Source organism: Amblyomma mixtum, chromosome 10 (genome assembly GCF_055824585.1).
Source record: "Amblyomma mixtum isolate Tamu chromosome 10, ASM5582458v1, whole genome shotgun sequence".
NCBI lineage: Eukaryota > Metazoa > Arthropoda > Arachnida > Ixodida > Ixodidae > Amblyomma > Amblyomma mixtum.
In genome coordinates this window covers 62,418,067-62,438,002 of record NC_143021.1, presented here as the reverse complement: position 1 = coordinate 62,438,002, position 19,936 = coordinate 62,418,067, and the positions used below count along the sequence as shown (strand labels likewise).

General features: G+C 50.0%; 1 protein-coding gene and 1 pseudogene across 1 annotated transcript; one reads left to right on the top strand and one right to left on the bottom strand.

Moving 5' to 3' along the window:
* Positions 1-10,280: 10,280 nt before the first annotated feature.
* LOC149325936 (uncharacterized) lies at positions 10,281-12,185 on the bottom strand. Its single transcript, XM_089564421.1, has 2 exons — positions 12,174-12,185; positions 10,281-10,985 (listed from the first exon to the last, which is right to left on the bottom strand). The coding sequence occupies exons 1-2, from the start codon at positions 12,183-12,185 to the stop codon at positions 10,281-10,283; spliced, it is 717 nt and encodes a 238-aa protein (XP_089420547.1).
* A 470-nt stretch (positions 12,186-12,655) lies between these two features.
* On the top strand, positions 12,656-19,706 carry LOC149325935 (uncharacterized; annotated as a pseudogene).
* The last annotated feature ends 230 nt before the right edge of the window (positions 19,707-19,936 follow it).

Sequence of the window (19,936 nt, the reverse complement as noted above, 5' to 3'; positions counted from 1 at the left end):
GTGCTGCGCTGTGTTGCGGCTGAATACGAGGAGGTCGTCTATGTAGGCCATGTAAAAGGTAGACCCCGTGTAACTGTGTCAACGAAGCGTTGAAACGTCTGGCCAGAGTTACGGAGGCCAAATGGCATGCGGAGGTATTCGAAAAGGCCGAATGGTGTAATGATTGCAGTTTTCGGTAGATCGGATGGTTCTACAGGGATTTGATCGTACCCCTTGACGAGATCGATTTTAGAGAAAATTGTGGCTCCATGCAACGCAGCGGTGAAATCCGCAATGTGAGGTAGGGGATAACGGTCTGGAACGGTAGCGTTGTTGAGGGCGCAGTAATCGCCACAGGGCCGCCAGCCCCTGGGGATTTCTTCGGTACCATGTGTAAAGGGGACGTCCATGCGCTATGTAAGGCTCGAGGCTACGCATAGGAGGGCCGTAGGAAACAGCGCATTATTATGTCAACACCTCGCCGCGATTAGCAGCGGAGTTCAGCGGAAAGGAAGCAGAGGAAGGAATGTGGCGCCGAACGACTGAGACATCTGGCGGCCAAGGGCGAGAAGAAGGAAGACTTCCACAAAGGGAGACGGGAATGGGGCGGTCCCGCGATTCGGCTGCAGGGACGCGCCATATGGAAGCTATCGCAAAGGAGCCGCCGTGCCGACTGGTAGGAACCACTGATGAACGGCCGGACGAGGCGCCCACCTGTCGGAGTGATGTCTGTGAAGCGTCGTGCGGCATGGTCGCGGGGGCCGGGAACAAAAGGGATTAATGGGGTCCTGGTGGATGCTCCCGCAACGGGAGAAGGGACACCGCGAGACTTCGGGCGGCCGAGTGGTCTCGAAGACGTAAACAAGTCGTAAATTTAAGGATTTAATGGACAACGGCGGGACGGTACGCCGGCAGCTTAGCGGCAGCTGATAGCCCGTGAGTAGCCAATACTTGGAAACGATGACCGAAAGTGCTCGCAGAAATAGGCGAGGCCGTGGGAACGACTCGGCGCACTTCCATTTGTTTTTCGCTTTATTTCAGGAGGGGAGAGAGTTTGGTCAACACTGCAGAAGTTAAGGGCGGGGCATTTCATCCCGTGTACCAATCGAGTTGTGCTCTCTTCAGGGAACGTGGTTTGATTTTAGTAACTCTTGATGCTCCTTTTTCAGTATATGTTTTAGGGAGAGGGTTAAGGACATTCGGAAGGCTGGAGAGCGAGCTACAACTACAGGAGCCAATGGTGTAAAGAATTCGCCGCGATTGGTTAGTGCTGTTTTGCCAGTTTTGGTCAGTGCTGATTGCGGGGCACGCCTCGCAGTGTTTAAAACCAGGGAACTGTAGCTCGAAACGTCGTCCTTGGCTAGGGTTTGAGCTGATACCAAATCTCGGCTAGGTAAGCCGAGCTAGCCAGTTTCATGTTTTGTTTCATGCCACCTTGCTGTAAATATTGTATGTATATCAAATTCAATTAACCTCTTGTCTTTTGATCAAGAGACTGTCTAAATTCTCTAAACACCGTCTGGTATGGGGCCCACCTTCCGGGAAATTGCACCAGTCTCCGCAAGAAGAACGAACCAGCCACATCGGCGACCAAGATTTCAATGGCGCAGTCGACAAGGACCCGGTGATAGCACAGGATCGAGACTGGATGCAGGGAGAGACGACGTTCCTGCAACACGAACGCAGGAGGGAAGCGGCAGTCGAGATCAGAACAAGAGGAGAGCAGCAAGGACGACGGCAGGGCACCAACGGCGGCAGCTAGGAGGCTACCGCTGGGGCAAGCAGCGGCGCGTCATCAGAATCGGCTGCATAAATCAATGTCCTGATTCGGGGTGAGCAGCAGCGCGTCACGAGGACCGGCTGCAGAAGATCCTGATTCGGAGTGAGCAGCAGCGCGTCACGAGGACCAGTTGCAGAAGATCCTGATTCGGGGCGAGCAGCAGCGTGCCACCAGGACCGGCTGCAAAAGATCCTGATTCGGGGCGAGCAGCAGAGCGCCACCAGGACCGGCTGCAGAAGATCCTGATTCGGGGTGAGCAGCAGCGCGTCACGATGACCAGCTGCAGAATATCCTGATTCGGAGTTCGCAGCAGCGCGTCACGAGGACCGGCTGCAGAAGATCCTGATTCGGGGCTAGCAGCAGCGTGCCACCAGGACCGGCTGCAGAAGATCCTGATTCGGAGCGAGCAGCAGCGCGTCACGAGGACCAGCTGCAGAAGATCCTGATTCGGGGTGAGCAGCAGCGCGTCACCAGGACCGGCTGCAGAAGATCCTGATTCGGGGCGAGCAGCAGCGCGTCACGAGGACCGGCTGCACAAACCAAGATCCCGATTCGGATGAGCAGCAGAGCGTCACGAGGACCGGCTGCAGAAACCAAGATCCTGATCAGCTACAAGGAGGCCGCGACAGCGTGAAGGCTGAAGGACAAGCAACTAAGGACGGGAGCCAGCAAAAGGCATCTCGTCATTAAGTGAGTCCTCTTGGTCCTTCATTTTGGCGCGAGCGTTGCTTTCTGTATAGGATACTGGGGGGGGGGGGGTATGAACACTCTGTTTGCACATTTGAACCCGGTCAGGCGAAAGGCGGGAAAAATGAGTGATGCAGGAAAAACAAGCGCTGGAGAGGAGATGGTGACACTGGAGGACAATTCGTCCGTGACTGAAATCTCTGATAGCCAGTCAGCTATGGGCGTGAAAAAAGAAGAACTGAGAGTTCGAGCTCTCGAACTGGAGCTCGAGCTTGCAAAATTTTTGGCAAGTAAGGAGGGAAGCGCGGCGCAGAGCGCCGTCGTTGCGGAGAGAAAAGATACTAGGGCAGAGTTCGGTCGCTACTCAAAATGGTTATCGGGGGCGATCCCTAAGTTCGCGGCAGAGGCAGAAGCGCCAGTATGGTTTGAATTGGTCGAACACACCCTAGAGGCTTACACCGTACCGAAGGACATGTGGGGCCATATTGTATTCCCGCTAGTAGCGGAGAAAGTTCGGTTCCTCTCAACGCGCTTGACACCAGCACAGCATTGCTGGTATGAAGTTCTGAAGAAATTGGTTTTGGAAGAGCTTAAACTTTCGGCAGGAGAGTACCGCAGGCGGTTTCTAAGGTCTAAGAAATTACCCAATGAAGGCTGGAAAGCGTTTCCAACCCGCTTGCAGAGCTATATTAACTTCTATGCGGAGGCAAGGGGAGCCAAAACGTTTGAGGAGCTGGCCGAGTTACTGGTGGCGGACCAATTAAAGAACACACTATCCGAAGACGCCCTTCGCTATGTAACCTTGCAGGAGGGTGACGGGTGGAAGAAAGCACCAGCGCTTGCCGCGTTCTTACAAACGTTCGAGGAGGCGCAGGGAAAGAACAGCGCGGACAAAAGGCACGAGCCGAGAGTTGTGGCAAGCCACAGTGTGCGAGAAGGAAAGCGGGACACGGGCTCCGCGAAGCGAGATGCGCGGTACGCGCAGCCGGCGCAGCGGCCAGACGGAAAGCCGAGGCACAGGGGGTGCTTCTTGTGCAGGTGAATGGGGCATAGGAAGGCTGAATGTCCACACGGCGCAGGACAAACTGCCCTCAACGCGCCCCACACAAAAGGGGAAAGCCGCTCTGCGCGCGTAGCGACACAGGAAGGAGTAGCGGCACAACGTGAGCTGAAGCCTATTTCCTTGGCCTGTCAGAATAGGCGGATTAATGCGATTCTTGACACGGGAGCTGAAATTATGGTAGTGCGCGAGAGCATGGTATCCGCAGAGTTCGTTAAGACGCATGGAGCCATCGAGTTGATATCGGCTTTCGGGGAGAAAGTGCAGGCCAAACTTGCGATTGCTCCACTCACGGTAAGCCGTGACTCGGGCATTTTCGCAGACATCAAAGAGGCAGTGCAGGTGGTATGCGCCCTGACCGACAAATCGGTGTCCAGGACAGACTATTTGCTCTCGGAAGAAGCCGGGGATCGCTTAAGGACGAATATGATACGAAAGGCTTGGTAGCAATAAGCAATGTCGAGGGCACAGACCATATGGGAGTCGAATTGACAGAGCAGGTAGTAGGTGCGCAGGAAGAAGCAGTCGGGGAAGTCGCCACCGTGCGTGAGGTGAACGCTGTAACCAGTAAGGAGACGGAAAACAACACGCAAGAAACTGAGGATACAACTCTCCGTTCAATAGAGGAAAGGAGCGCGTCGGCAGTTTTCAAAGAGGAACAAAAGAGCGATATCACTTTGCGCGCGGCTTGGCAGAACGGTAGAACCGGGAAAGGAGGCATGATAGAGGTGGATGGCTTGCTGTACCCCAAGGAAAACATATGTGGACAACGGATAATGCAGCTGGTGCACCCTAAATCTCGGCGTCAGGAAGTCCTAGAACTAGCCCATGAAGCGAGCTGGGGGGACACCTAGGATTCCGAAAAACGAAAGCCCGGATTAAGTACAGTTTTTAAGGCGGAAGCCTTTAATGTCTCATCGTTGTAAGCAGCAGTTGTCGACAGAAAATGTCACGCTTTTCAATTGGTGGAAACGGTCGTGACGTCACAGTGCGCGAATTTCAAACGGGGCCAATTGCACTTTGGCTAGTAACCATACAACCAATTGAAGGGATCGTATAGTGATGCTCCAAGTAAGTGGGACTGAGCTTAGGTAATTGCTTAATTACCCAATTAGCCTAATTAGCTTTACTAGTCAGGCCATATAAATAAATAAAACCGATCAAGAAATTGGTCGAGCTCAGGAATCGAACCCCGGTCTTCGGCGTGAGAGACGAGCACGCTATCCACTCCGCCATGCCAGCTCGATGGTTTGGAATGAACAAAGGCGCGTCTAGTGAATACGGTGTCTTCACTCACTCTCATCCTCCTCCATTCCCTTCCGGCGAGGTTTAGGTGTCCACCAACAAATGAGAAACAGATACATTTCCTTTCCTCAAAAACCAATTTACCGACGAGCGAGGCGTAGAACCGAATGGGCGATGGCGTTCTATGGACTCCTTGGCAGCGTTGCAAGACGCTGTCGCGTTCCACTCTTAGGGGCGAAGCTTAACATCTTAACCACACATCAGTGACCACACTTTAGGTCAAAAAAGTGCCCCACTGAATTTTGACGGGTGTCCACCGAGATATGTGAGACAGTTACTGCGTAATTTCCTTTCCTGAAATACAATTTTCATTTTCTTCATTACGGCTCCTCTTTATCTATCTTCTTTCACTCCCACCTCCCTTCCTCTACGGTGCGGTTCAGGTGTCCACCGAGATGACAGAGAATTACTGCGCCATTTCCTTTCCTCAAAAAGCGTTGCGTTCAAAGGGCAAGGCATCGCGCCGAACGGGTGGTGGCGTTCCGCGGACTCCCTGACAGCGCTACAGCGCTGTCGCATTCCACTCCTAAAGGCGAATCTTAAGCGTCATTAATTAGAAGTTAATTAGCATTCAGGCAGTAATGAGTAATTAACAATTAATTAGTGATTTGCCATCACTTAGTAATTAGTACTCAAATTTATGTGACGCCACCAGTGCCACAGAAACAGCGAAGGTGGTGCGGAAAACGCTTCCGCCTCTACCCACTTTAGACAGTCAAAGTGCCCCCTGAATTTTTACTGGCCGGCGATTGAAAGCGACGTGCGAGAGTACTGTAGTAGCTGTCACGGCTGTCGGACAAGGTCCGATCGCCGGCAGAGAGACAACGTGCCCATAGAGCCCTTAACAAGGCCGCGGTACCCGTTCGAATAAGTTAACGTGGATGTAATTGGGGCCGCTGCAGCCGCCCTCAGCGAGGGGTCACCGGTATGCACTCTGCATCATCGACTTGTGCACGCGCTGGCCTGATTTTGTGTGCTTGCGCTCCCTCAGTGCTAAAGCTACCTGTGATGCCCTCCTGATGGTGTTCAGCAGAACAGGAATTCCCGAAGTGATGGCCTCCGATTGCGGGACGAATTTCACAAACGAACTCACCAAGGAGTTTCTAAAAAGGTTGGGCTGCTGCCCGAGGTTTTCTACGCCAGGGCACCCTGAGAATAATGGGGAGGTGGAGCGGTGGAATCGAACCTTCAAAACATGCTTTACCATGTCATTCAGGATAAGGGAAGGGAATGGGTCAAGTTCATTCCGTTCCTTTTGTGGGCGTACCGTGAAGTGCCGCATGATACAACAGGGCTCCGCCGTTCAAGATGTTGTACGGGCAAGAGCGAACCGACCATTATCTGTCTTAAAGCGTGTTGGGCGGTGCAGAGGAGCATACCGGCAGCGTTGGGGGCGTCGCCATCCAAATACATGCAAGAACTAAAGGCGTGCCTAGAGCACGCGGCAGAGACCGCAGAGTTAGTAAGCTCGAAACGGCAGAACGCATACTCGACCCAGTTCAACCGACGGTCGAAGGAGAAAACCTTTGAGCTAGGAGACAGCGTGCTGCTATTTGACGACCAGCGCCCAGGGAAAATGTTGCCGCAGTGGAAAGGGCCTGGGAGTGTAGTGGAAAAATACCGCGAGCACTCCTAATTTGAGGAGATGCCGGGGGAAGGACGAACACTTGTGCATGCCAGTAAACTAAGACCGTGCCAGAGGCGGGTAATGACGGTCGGGGTGATCTTTTATGAGAACCGCGCGTTCGGAGAAGTCAAATACGTACCTAGACCAAGGTCAGCGCGCACTATGGGAGTGATCCTCCCCGAGGAGATGACCGCTCACTTGAAGACAGAAGGAAGTGTCCTAATCCGGGGGGCGTTTCAGGATTATGAAGGGTTGTTCGGTGACAGACCAGGGGTAGCTGACGTAGGGGAGCATAAGATCACCCCAGAAGAGGGCTTTAACCCCGGGGCGGGAAATCACTACCGCATACCTGCTAGCTTGAAAGGAGAGGTCGGCAAGCAGGTGGATGAGTTGCTCCAATTGGGCCTAATTTTCCCCTGTGAAAGCCCGCACGCTCATCCCATCGTTCGTGTCCCCAAGAAAGATGGGACCGTACGAATGTGCGTGGAGTTTCGGAGACTTAATGCAGGAACGGTGGCTGATGCCTAACCGATGGCTCTTCAGCAAGAACTTATCATGAGCGTAGGAAGGGCGCACTATATAACTCTGCTCGATCTTCGCAGAGGTTTCTGGCAAGTACCACTAGCTCGGTCAGCGCAGCTACTCACTGCTTTCGTCTTTCACCGAGGGCAGTTTGCATGGAAAGTGATGCCTTATGCAGCCCAACCATTTCAGCGAGTCATGAATGCGCTCCTGCTTCCGCACTCCGCCTATGCGTGCGCGTACCTAGACGACATAGCGGTTTTTAGTGAAACACTAGAAGACCACGTGCGTCAATTACGCGCCGTCTTTGGAACCCTGCAGAAAGCAAACTTAAAAGTCAAGCTGGAGAAATACCAAGTAGCGAGAGGGTCCATCTGTTCCTTGGGCCACGTGGTGGGGTCCGGAACCCATGCGCCCGATCCCGAGGAGTTGGTTGCGATTAAGGGATTGAAGGCACCCAAAACAAAAAGGGAGCTTCGCAGTGTACTCGGGTTGTGCGGGTACTACCGGGGCTACGTGCCTAATTACGCTGACGTCGCGGCGCCGCTGACGAAATTGACAGGGAAAAAAATTCCGAACACCATCCCGTGGTCCGCTAGGGCTGAAACCGCGTTCTAACGACTCAAGACGGCACTCTGTGAAGCCGTTGCCCTCGGAGCGCCCGGTACTAGCAGGCCATTTTGGCTGTACACGGATGCCTCAGCGTTCGCGGCAGGGGTCTGGCTGGCTCAACGTGCGGGTGATGGCTCCGAGCGACCCATCGCCTTCGCGAGTCATCGATTCTCTCCAACCCAGGCGCGATGGTCAACCATAGAGAGGCATTCGCAGTGATTTGGGGGCTGGGGAAGTTTGATATACGGCTGTTCGGTGCTCAGATTACGGTGGTGTCTGATCACAATCCCCTCTCCTTTCTTATTCGGACCCCCCCCCCCCCCTCAGGGCGCAAAGTTGACGCGCTGGGCACTCGCCCTACAAAGATATAACGTGGTAGTCCAACACCGAAAGGGAAGCTCTCATGGCAGCGCCGACGCACTATCGAGGTTACCTAACGAGAACTGATAGACAGACAGCGATGGACGCCCTGGAATGCAAGGAGGCAAGGACGTGTGCTGTGCAGGACACGGTCAGGGACGTTTGTCGCGAGAGAGACTGACCCTGTGTACATGGACGTGCTGCATGCTTGGTTGAGCCAGTGCTTCTTTCGCCACCAGTTTTTATGTTTTTGTGTGTGTGTTTCTCTGAATATCCTGTACGCGAATGGTCGTAACGTGTGTTGCTTTGCATGCTATTTTACGCTCGGTAATGTTGTCGGCAGCACCTGACTACGGTCAAGACGCTTTTATTTCATAGCGCCAGCACCTCGTTCCTTAGCGTAGCGCCTCCCTCTGTTTGGGTCTCATTCATGCAAGGGTACAGAACCCTTTAATGAATCTTAGGAAGGGCGTGTAAAGTTCGAGGCTACGCACAGGAGGGCTGTAGGAAACAGCGCATTAGTGTGTCAACACCTCGCCGTGATTACCAGCGGAGTTCAGCGGAAAGGGAGCAGAGGAAGGAATGCGGCGCCGAACGACTGAGACATCTGGCGGTCAAGGGCGCGGCTAAGGCAACGGGTGGCTTCCACGAAGGGAGACGGTAAGGGAGTGGTCCCACAATTCGGCTGCAGGGGCGCGCCATATGGAAGCTATCGCAAAGGAGTCGCCGTGCCAACTGGTAGGAACCACTGATGAACGGCCGGACGAGGCACTCGCTTGTCGGAGTGATGTCTGTGAAGCGTCGTGCGGCATGGTCTCGGGGGCCGGGAACACAAGGGCTTAATGGGGTCCTGGTGGATGCTCCCGCAACGGCAGAAGGGACCCCGCGAGACTTCGGGCGGGCGAGGGGTCTCGAAGACGTAAACAAGTCGTAAATTTAAGGATGTAACGGACAACTGCGGGACGGAACGCCGGCAGCTTAGCGGCAGCTGATGGCCCGTGAGTTGCCAATACATGGAAACGATGACCGAACGTGCTTGCAGAAACAGGCGAGGCCGTGGGAACGACTCGGCGCACTTCCATTTGTTCTTCGCTTGATTTCAGGAGGGGAGAGAGTTTGGCCAATACTGCAGAAGTTGAGGGCGGGGCATGTAATCCCGTGTACCAATCGAGTTGTGCTCTCTTCAGGGAATGTGGTTTAATTTTAATAACTCTTGATGCTCCTTTTTCAGTATATGTTTTAGGGAGAGGGTTACGGACATTCGCAAGGCTAGAGAGCGAGCTACAAGTACGGTAGCCAATGGTGTAAAGAATTCGCCGCGATTGGTTAGTGCTGTTTTGCCGCGATTGGCCAGTGCTGATTGCGGGCCACGCCTCGCAGTGTTTAAAACCCGGGCACTGTAGCCCGAAAGGTCTTTCTTGGCTAGGCTTTGAGCTGATACCAAATCTCGGCTAGGTATGCCGAGCTAGCCAGCTCCATGTTTTGTTTCATGCCACCTTTCTGTAAATATTGTATGTATATAAACTTGTTAACCTCTTGTCTTTTGATCAAGAGACGGTGTCTAAATGCTCTAAACACCGTCTCGGACGGGGCCCACCTTCCGGGCACTTGCACCAGTCTCCGCAAGAAAAACGAACCTGCCACATCGACGAACGAGATTTCACTGGCTAGATGAAGGTCCGATAATGCCGAGCTTCAGCATGTGGTCCAACTAGTTGCGGGCGATCTGTAAGCGGTCTGGAGCAAGGCGACGGGCGCGAGCGTGTGTGGGCGGGCCAGTGGTCACAATGTGATGCGTGACCTGGTGTTTGACGGGTAGTAAGAAGTTGAAAGGTCGGAGCAGAGAAGGGTATTCATCTAGGAGGACCTCGTAGGCGGACTGGTGCGGGCTGGGTAAACTGGCAAGCGGTTTTCGAAGACGGAGGCCCTGAATAGATAGGTTCGTCATGGCATCCACGATACACTTGCTGTGCATGTTGACCAGCAGTTTGAGTGGCGCAAGAAATCAGCTCCGAGGATTGGGTAGTGTACGTTTGCGACGAGGAAAACCCATCGGAACACATGTCGGAGGCCCAAATTGAGTGTAAGAGCATGTTCGCCGTACGTAGCTTTGGGGATGAGGTTTGCGGCTTGGAGCGATGGGCCAGGACTGCGAGAAGTTGATGATGTAAGGCTGCGGGGGAGGACGCTCACCTCTGCTCCGGTGTCTTCGAGAAAACGGAGGCCGGAGTTGTGGTCGCCAATGAAGAATAAGCGGGTGGTCTGTAGGGTGAGGACCCTAACCTCTTCTAGTGGTGTCGTGGGCAGTTTCCCTGGAAGCGACAGGAAGGGGGCACAGACGCGCTGCTTCACCAAAGGTGCGGGGATACCAGCACTTGAAACACCTTGAAGAGGTGGGGTAGCACTGCGTCGGCGAGGTGAGGTCTTGCGACGGGAAAGTGAGAGATAGAGCGAGAAGTGGACTGTGCGGCGATTTGGACTGAGAGACGTGCAATCTGGGGGTGGAATTCATCACGAAGGCTCTGAAGGTAAACACAGGAAGGAAGAGATGATGGCGGGGTGGGAGGCTGCGAGACTGCGCCGAGAGGAATTGCGGAGAAGGAAACGTCCATGACGGAGTCTGCCAGCTCAGCAAGCTTCTCCAAAGGTAATCCCTGGCCGGGCACAAGCACCATGCGGACCGACGACGGCAAGCGCTGAAGGAAAAACTCACGCAGGAAGTCTTGTTCGAAGGTAGCAGCCTTGTCGCCCAGGAGTTGCTGGAGCCGCCGCAGCAACTGTGTTACCTTGCGGTCTCCCATTTCTTCGGAGGAGATGAGCTGCTGCAGACGGCGATGTTCCGAGGCGGATGTTCGCTTGATGAGCTCAGCAGCCAACGTGTCAAACGGGGCCGGGGCGGGCGGAGTTATGAGGAGGTCGCGGACATCGGCGGCAATCGCAGGTGGCAGCCAGGCAGCGACTTGGTGAAACTTCCGCGCCTGGCTAGTGATGCGGCCAATAGTGAGCTGGCTGTTCACCTGAGCGAGCCAGGGCTGAGGATCGGAGGCTGAGAACTGGGCAAGGCGAAAGGACAGCGCAAGGTGTTGTTGTTGGCGTTGGCCATGGTGGGAGCGGGTGTTCCAGCGGACGTCCGGGTCACCAGATTGTTGCGCCCGAAAAGTATGAGCCGGGCACGATGAAGGAAATAATGGGTTTACTGGCTGGAGTGCTAAGATGTAAGGTGGCGTGCGGCCGAACGGTGCATCTCGCCGGCACAAGAGTCGAGCTTTATTCGGCTGAACTTCAGCGTCATCTTCATCGGCGGCTGGTACTGCTCCTAACGCGTGAGGCCGCGGCTACTGCTGCAGATCTGTACCACCCGGCCGCGTACCTGCCACACAGACTGAAATCCTGAACAATATATCTTGGAAAACTTCTCGTCATGGGCTTGATCAAGCCTTCATCACCGATGAGAGGGAGAGAAAAAAAGTTACTGTCGAGTTTATAATAATTGGCTAAACGATGTGCGCTAGCAAGTCGCGTTTCATTTCGCTTTCGGCTCGAGGCTATGGCTTTCGAGGTTTAAGCAAAGATCGGCGAAATCAGTGGTAACGCACTGTAAAATTTTAGAACCACGTAACGCACTTTAAAAGGGCACTGCGACAGTGGTATGCTCTGAATAATTTGCGCGCGGACAGAAGTTGATGAATACGACGACGTGCAATGCACAGCGCGAGAGAGTCGCAGTTAAACACGAGAGATGATCGGTTGTGGCGATAGCATATATATATATATAGTACTTTCGTGCACGTGCAGTGACCAGCGAAGCTATTTGTGCCGCCGCCGGTTAGAAGCTCGGGCCCGGCGCAGCCGCATTTATTTTATTTCTGCAGGTCCACCTGACTTCAGGCACTCAGACAACGGTTTTTTTTCGAGATCAGAAGCCAAGATTCTCCTGCAGGCGTAGGCATCAGGCGTCGAAAAGCACGCTAATAGCAAGCGAGCTAAAATATATTCCCATCAAACAACAGCAGCACAAATATTTACAGCGCAGCGCCATCTCTTCCGTTCCTAAAACCACGGCCCACATTTCCACTGCTTCCTGTTCTGTTTCGATGCTGGGGCACCCAAAAACCGACTTGTTACGGTGATGCAAAGAGAATCCGGAACCAACTCAGTTTCGGTTTCAGTTTTGCCTACGCTGCTTTATCGTTTTCCCGCCTTTCATCTTCAGTACGATTGGTCGTGCTGTATCGTCTGACCTTCGTGTGCATTGCATGCCGTGGTTAGACAATGTCGGAGACTCGGCCCGCAAAGCGACGCAAGCAGTATTCGGATCGCGACAAATACTTCGAGGTACCAGCAACAAGCTTCAGCAGGCGACAGGAGGAACACGCCGCTTATGCTGCTATGCGTTCGACCGCGTCAACAGCAGAAGCAAGTCGCTCTGAAAATGTCTGTGACACATGCAACATAGTAATGGCGTCAAATGACAATTCAGCAAAATGCCCGGTGTTTAAGTGCAGACAGCCTGAAGGCTTTGAGAGAACGGGGTTCATTTTTTATCATAATGAATATGCAGAAGCAGCTCAGCTTTTTAATTGAGCAGACAAAAGATGAACTGGAAGCAAATCTGACATAACTGCGACAGCCTGCGCCATCAAATAACATCGAACCAGCGATCATCACTGTCATCACAAATGCTGGTTGTTATGGCAGACTGCAGAAGTCATGAAATCTGGGAAGAGATGACTTAACATTAACCATAAACACTGACGGGAGTCCAGTCTTCAAGTCATCCAAAACATCTGTGTGGCCGCTTAAGTTTATAGTTAATGAGCTTCCTCGAGACTTGCGGTTCAAGCATTCAATCCTTGCTGGACTTTGGTTTGGCAAGTCGCATCCAAACATTAAAATTTTCCTTAGCAAGTTTGCCTGCGAAGTGAACAGTGCAAAGCCAGTGAACTGGACATGCAAGTTGAAACACACATCGAAGCCCTACGTGCTTTGCTGCTCGGTAGATGCACCGGCAAGGGCATCTGTACTAAACATGACGCTATTCAATGGCTACTTTGGCTGCCCATTGTGCCTTATTCGAGGTGTGCACGTTGAAGGTAAGCAAAATCTTTCAGTCCTGCCAAAAAATTCATAGCTCTCTAATGAACTAGTTTTCGTGTAGAGAGGTGATGTAAAGAATGGGGAGGGCAGGGAGCAAATGTTGGTGTACCGCACGATCTCTCACTCACTTCTAGGGAGCATGCGGTATGTGACCGCGGAACCAGTCGAAGCATGGACATCAAAAATGCTGGCCTCAGGTATAAAGCTGGCAGTTTGCTTCAAGGATAACGTCAACGGTGCAAAAGCTGCATTACTCTGCATTACTCAGCCTAAAAGGTATGAAAGCTTGTTTCGGTCAAACATTTTGTCGAACAATGTTAATTGGTTACAGTAGAAATTCGTTAATTCGACACCTGCTTCGGAAATGCGTATAATTCGACATGCCGGCTCAGTCCAGGCCAATTAACTTATGCTCACTAATTCGCGCATGGGTTAATTTGAACGGGCTCCCGGGGGAGGCGGCGTGACTGGCGTGGCAAGAGATGCTCGAATGATGAAAACTTAAGTTACGTGCTGCGGAGTCGCTCGCGCACCCCTGTCGAGCGCGCAATAGCGGGACAACGAACGGACGACCGACCGCTTCAATTTCAGTTTCGTTTGTGTGTGTGCGTGCGTGCGTGCGTGCGTGCGTGCGTGTGTGCGTGCGTGCGCGCGTGCGTGCGTGCGTGCGTGTGTTTGTGTGTGTGCGTGCGCGTGCGTGCGTGCGTGCGTGCGTGCGCGCGTGCGCGCGCGCGTGTGTGTGCGTGCGTGTGTGTGTGTGCGTGCGTGCGTGCGTGCGTGCGCGCGCGCTTTCCGTTAGTTTGCAGCAGCGGCGGCTGGGCATCAGTCAGCCAACGTAACCCAGTTTACCGTCGTTTCAGAAGCTGGATGGCGCGTAGCTGGGGTTTTCTTACCCCCCACCCCTTTTTTTTCGCCGAATCCGCGCCGCTGAGCCGTTTCGTTCGCTTCCGTCTGCTGGCTCAGCGCCTCCGTAGCGCCGCCACACCAGCCACACCTGCACATACGCTCCCCTCATGACACCGTATGCCTCGCGCCGCACTCAAATATTTGGCATGTACCTTGAACGGGGCGTACCGTACGAGATTTGGAATCTTGGATCCCACGTACGCCACCTGGTCGCCGCTCTTTTTCCTGCCACCGCCTCACCGTACACGCCCGGTATTCGCGCTAGCCTTCGACGACAGTGCGTGGAACGCACATATGAAATAGTGGTTTAATAATTACAAAACAATACAAAAAGGAAGAAAAGGATGTTGCCGGCCGCGACAGTTGCTGTTTTCTTCAGCACCCGAGCTGCGGCTGGCGGAAATAAAACCCACATTTAGACCTATAGGATGCAGGAGCGAGAGTATCGATGAAATTGATCTATGCGTACAGCCGCCGCGGTGGCTCAGAGGTTAAGGCGCTCGTCTACCGAGCCAGAGTACCCGGGTTCGAACCCGACCGCGGCGACCGCGTTTCAATGGACGCGGATTGCAAAAGGCGCCCGTGTGCTGTGCGATATGCGATGTAATGCTGTCCATTTGGAACACTATTACAATTGCCACTAGCTGGAACTCAGTTGTTGCATTTGGAAATCTAGTTGATTGTAATTCTTTCTTTTATTTGAGTAGGGAGTACTCAAGCAGTACTTTGCAGACCAAGGAAAAGAATTATAGAGCAAGTACTGACTGTCACGAACAGTGCTTGCGTTCAGGCACCACTGCTTAGGTGCACAAAAAACAAGAGCACTTCTACTGGGCCCTTAACAAAGGAGTTGTGCTGAAATCTTAATTTGTTCTGCAGAGCACTTTCAGAAAGTGTGTTTGTCTGTGCATTCCGCTTCAGAGGTGCACATTCATTCCTTCTTAATTTGAACACTTTTGGTTCCTTACCGAAATAATTCGTAAAGAGTGTCGTCAGTAGTAACGAATTAAGAAAAATTACAGTTTGCTTCTGTGCATAGTGGAAGCAGGGTAATCTTGAAACTTCCAAGTGCATTATTGTGGTCGTCTTTACCTTTGAAATAACACAGTGCAGGTTGAAGCGCATATAAATTGCCTAGAGACCCATATGAGGCACACACTGGCGCCTCATGGTAAGATGAAGTTTTTCCTACAATGACTGTTTACATCCCAAAAGCTCTACTCAGTTGACTGACAGCTGCTGAATTTTGTTTTCAATATAGCACAGGCTACTAGGAGATATTTTTTTTACACACGAATTCAAGCAACGCGGCAAATGGCAAGGTTTGTCGACTGGGCTCCTCGCCACTGTAAAGCATGAAACCACATACACAGACAAAAACGGCATCACTACGGCATTTACACCTGCGCACTGCTTTTCCGGGTGTTCTGCACTCAAAATACAAGCAGAAAAACATCTTTTAGGGGCATTTAGAAGTTTGTTTTCATCACTGTGCATATTAACAGAACAAAAATAGATGGGCCCCAGTGTGCTCCCGGCATTGTCTCTTTGTCGATTGCCCTCACAGTCTTACAGTGATTTTCCATATTATTGAGTCATAAATGCATTAAAAATGTTTGGTCCATAGATAAATTGTCTATTATTCAAATTGTGCATATAAATGGGGGTCATACCAACGGGGCATAACTGTATATTCTTTTGCCAGGCTGTGATTAAGGAAAGTAGAGTGACCTACAGTAAGGCGTTGGACCTAAATGAATGGGGCCACAGCACGCATATATCGTCATGGCAGGCAGTAGCCTTGAAAACATTCTTTTAGGGGAGAAGTCATACTACTACGCGTTGAACTTCATGCATTACCATATGATGTCATTTGCCCCAGAGAACAACATTGTCAGCTGTAGCACACCAGAGGTGGCAGTTTGAGCTCTGTTACAAAATAGCTGCATACTCGTGGCTGTTTATGGTGCCGGTTTTTATTATGGGGCAACGCAATAGTTGTGTTTTACTGTTACAAACTGTCTTTACTAATGCTTTGCATGCCATGCTTTTTTGTTTAGGCCTGGACCTCGTCAGTGGTCAGAGCGTTGAGTACATGCGCTGTGTTCTCGAGGGGGTCACAAAGCAACTGACTGAAACTATCCTGTAATCTTCGAACTTTGACCAGCGCTTCTATATTGGTAATGTATCATTATCACTTAATGTACATAGCTCATTTAGGTGTTATTTATGTGAGAGCATGTAAGTTTAAATATATCATCACACTGGATTTTGACTGAATTTCGTCACTATAATATTTATTTATTTATTTCAAGATACCCTTAAAGGCTCTCTTCACGAGGGTATTACATAGCGGGTGGTGAAAATTTCAACTTGAATACATAGAAGGAACATTAACATGAGTAACACGAAAAAAAGAAGCAAGAAAAGAGCGATAACTGGTAGTCAGCAAGAATCGAAATGTGGCGGAACAACAAGACACAAAATAAACAAAATAAAAAACAAGAAAAGAAAACACTAAGATAAAAACAACGGAATAACCAGAACGAAAAGCAAAACTCGAACACATTGCGTTGAGCAGAACAGAACTAGAAGAAAACTACACATCGCTTTGATTTTTTAAAAGTTCATGAAATGATGTCGCATTCGTTTCTGTTGCGATTGTGTAAGGCAGCCGCTGCCAATCGATAATAGTTTTGGGTATGAATGATTTAGCATAACTTGAAGTGCGACATGTGATGCGTTTGATTTTGAAAGGATGGTCACGGCGTGGAAACACTGCTGAGGGTAAGTGAAAGAAATCGTCGTGAAGCAACGGATGATGGTAAATTTTGTGGAAAAGAGTTAAGCGAGCCAGTTTACGACGATGAGAAAGGCCATCAAGTCCAGCACGAGCTTTTAAAGCGGTGACGCTAGTAAAACGTGAGTAGTCAGAATAAATGAAACGAGCAGCACGGTTTTGCAGGGATTCTATGTTATCTTTGATGTAGGCTTGATCTGGGTCCCATATGGCGGAAGCGTACTCAGTTTTAGGTAGAATTAATGTAATATAAGCAAGTTTACGCACATGCGCAGGAGCATGTCAAAGGTTACGTTTTAAAAGGCCAAGAGAATGGTTAGCAGCTGCTAGAATCAGGTTAATATGATAGTTCCAGGTTAAGTCTGATTGAAAGTGAACTCCTAGATACTTTTAAGTGGAGGTTCACTCAACTGTTATGTCATTAAGAGAGTATGCGGTTGTTATATTATTTACAGTTCACAATTATTGCTGTGATTTTTGCTGATAAGGTTGATTTTTGTGTTATAGTTTCCATAGTAATTGCTTAAAGTGACGTTGCCATTTTCTATCCTCAGTTGACACAGGCTTCAAGCTGACTGAACGGCACCTTTTTCTTGCAGCTTATTTGTTTTGATGTTGCATAATTAATATTGCATGTCTCATTCATTTGTTTGAGCTCATGAAAGAGGCTTAATCACCATTATGAATGTTTTTCACAGGTGCACCTTCAACTGTGGCACGCATTTACACACGGCTTCTTGCAATAAAGCCTCCCCGTTGCATCACAAGGCTACCAAGACCACTCAGAGAACGAGGCTATTGGAAAGCCTCTGAATGGAGGCAGTGGCTTTTGTTTTATGCCCTCCCATGCCTTGAAGGCATTTTCGACCGGAGTACTGGAAGCATCTGGCAAAGCTTTCAGAAGCCATCCACATTCTCCTTCGTGAGGAGCTGTCCCCAACTGAAATTCCTAGAGCAGGTAATTTTCTGCATTTACCAAGAATACTAGTTAATTCTGCATGGCAGGTGCTAGAGTCTTGTAGCCAGGGCTCGAATTTTTTAATTTATATTTTATGCGGAATTTGGCAGAATTTTTCCGTGGTTATTGCAGAGTGTAATTTTCATTTTTTATTTTTCGCAAATATTATCTCTGGTGGAAAAAGTAACATTTTTTATGATTTATGCGGCATCCCTGTGCACACTCAAAGGTCGCATGTAGTTTGTCTTGGCTTGTTTGTTACCAAGAGCAGTTTATGCATGTGCAAGTAACTAATGCAGAAATGGGTGTGTTTGTAGAAGTGATTGCAATTTGAAATACTACTGCCGTAAAAATACATTACCAGCGCGGAAGTTAAGCGATGAAGGCTTAAGAGAAAGACATAAATAGAAGTTCATTTATAAAAGCTTGGTTGTGCACAAACCCAAATAAACGGGAAAAAAATAAGTGAAAACATCAGAGGAGCAACACAAACATATACTTGCCCCACTTAGGCAAGTAGAACTGGGCCTTTCTGTCTGGTAACCTTCATGTCGGAATAGCTTTATCTGGTGGCGCATAAATCATAGAACATTTGCTGCTTGTGACTGGGACACTGCTCACTTATTCAATCATGAAACGATTTGTGAAAGCAGAAAACGCTTCATAAGAACTAAGTTTTGGAATGGGAAGAAATATGTAACTACAGCCAAAGTTCAGAAGCCAGACAAGTCTCCAACCACAAAGTTCGCATGATGACGACAGCGATAGAAGTTCCCCTGAACCTTTGTAGAAGCCAGAACATGACACTATTTCGTGACACTTGTGCGTTGTTTTGAGTTTAAAGTGGCTTGTTACAGTTCCACATGTCACCGTGCGAAACAAAGCGTTCAAAAACTCCTTAACCAAGTAATAGCTAAAGAGATGCCAGGCTGTGGTCGGAGTGTGCTATGCTACAAGATGAAGCTCAACAAGTTAGCGGAGCCTCTCGGTGTACACTCGGTGTTCAATTGCCTTAAGTAGATGATCACTACCTCAAAACACACAACTGCTCTACTTACTCCAATTATCCCACTGTTGTACTGCTCTCCTGGTGTCCGAATTTTATTAGTTCTATGCTGTGACTGATTGGAACTCGTATAAACAGCTAGCAAGCTAAAGCATACATCTGAAGGATGCTATATTATTTTTTGAATAAGCCAAATTTCAAAAATGAATTCAGCCTATGTTTATCATTCTTTTTTTTGTCATTTTAAACCATGAACTCCAACCCCTCAAACTTAGCAGCAAAATTTGCATTTTGTAACAAAAATTAATCTTTGCATTGCAGTGTGGTAGAGTCTATATGTGATGTGATGACACTATCATTGGTTCATAAGTTCTAACTGCCTCATCACATGTTGGGACATAATCTGTAAGAATACTTGCATTGTCTAACACTGGATCGATATGAGTAATAGCAAATAAAAAGGTCACTATTTAATAGTTCGAAATTTATTCTGTGGAATTATTTAAAATTAGTTCTTAGGGTCACTTAAAGGAATTTATTGCTTTTCATTTCAGAGACTCTTCTGAACACCTTTGTTTTCCGCTACCAGACACTGTATGGGATGGCATTCATGACGTTCAACGCTCATGTCTTGCAACACCTTGCAAACTGCGCCCTTTCACTTGTGCCCCTTTGCGCTTATTCAGCCTTCGTATTTGAGGGTGGAAATGAAAGCATTGTGCGGCTCGTGTCTGCAGCAAATGGTCTACCGCGGCAAATTACTGAAAGAGTGATGATGCTACAGAAGCTCCACCGGCTTATTGAGGGCGACCTTCTTACAGAAGAAGAAAAGCAGGTCTGTAAGGGCTTGATAGGCTACACACTTGTAAAAAGTTCCTTGCGTGTGCATGACCTTTGTCTCTTAGGAAAAGGCAAAGACACAGCCCTGGGCACCTCTGAGCAGGACAAAATTCAGCTTTGCTGTGGAGTTTCTGCGACACGCGGCATGGAATATGAGCGGTTCATAAAGGGCAAACGGATATATCACAGCACTGCATACGAGAGACCATCAAAATGAGACACGACTTCTCTGCGGACGGACAGTGGTGACTACAAACGCATTGGGAAAACACTGTTCGTGAAGGAAGTGAACCGCTGCATTCTTCTCTGCAGGCCTGTGATCGTTTCTGACAACCTGGAAGTTCCTCCACATATTAGGGAGTGCTCCCTGTCACATGACACAGTTTTTGATGTGGTG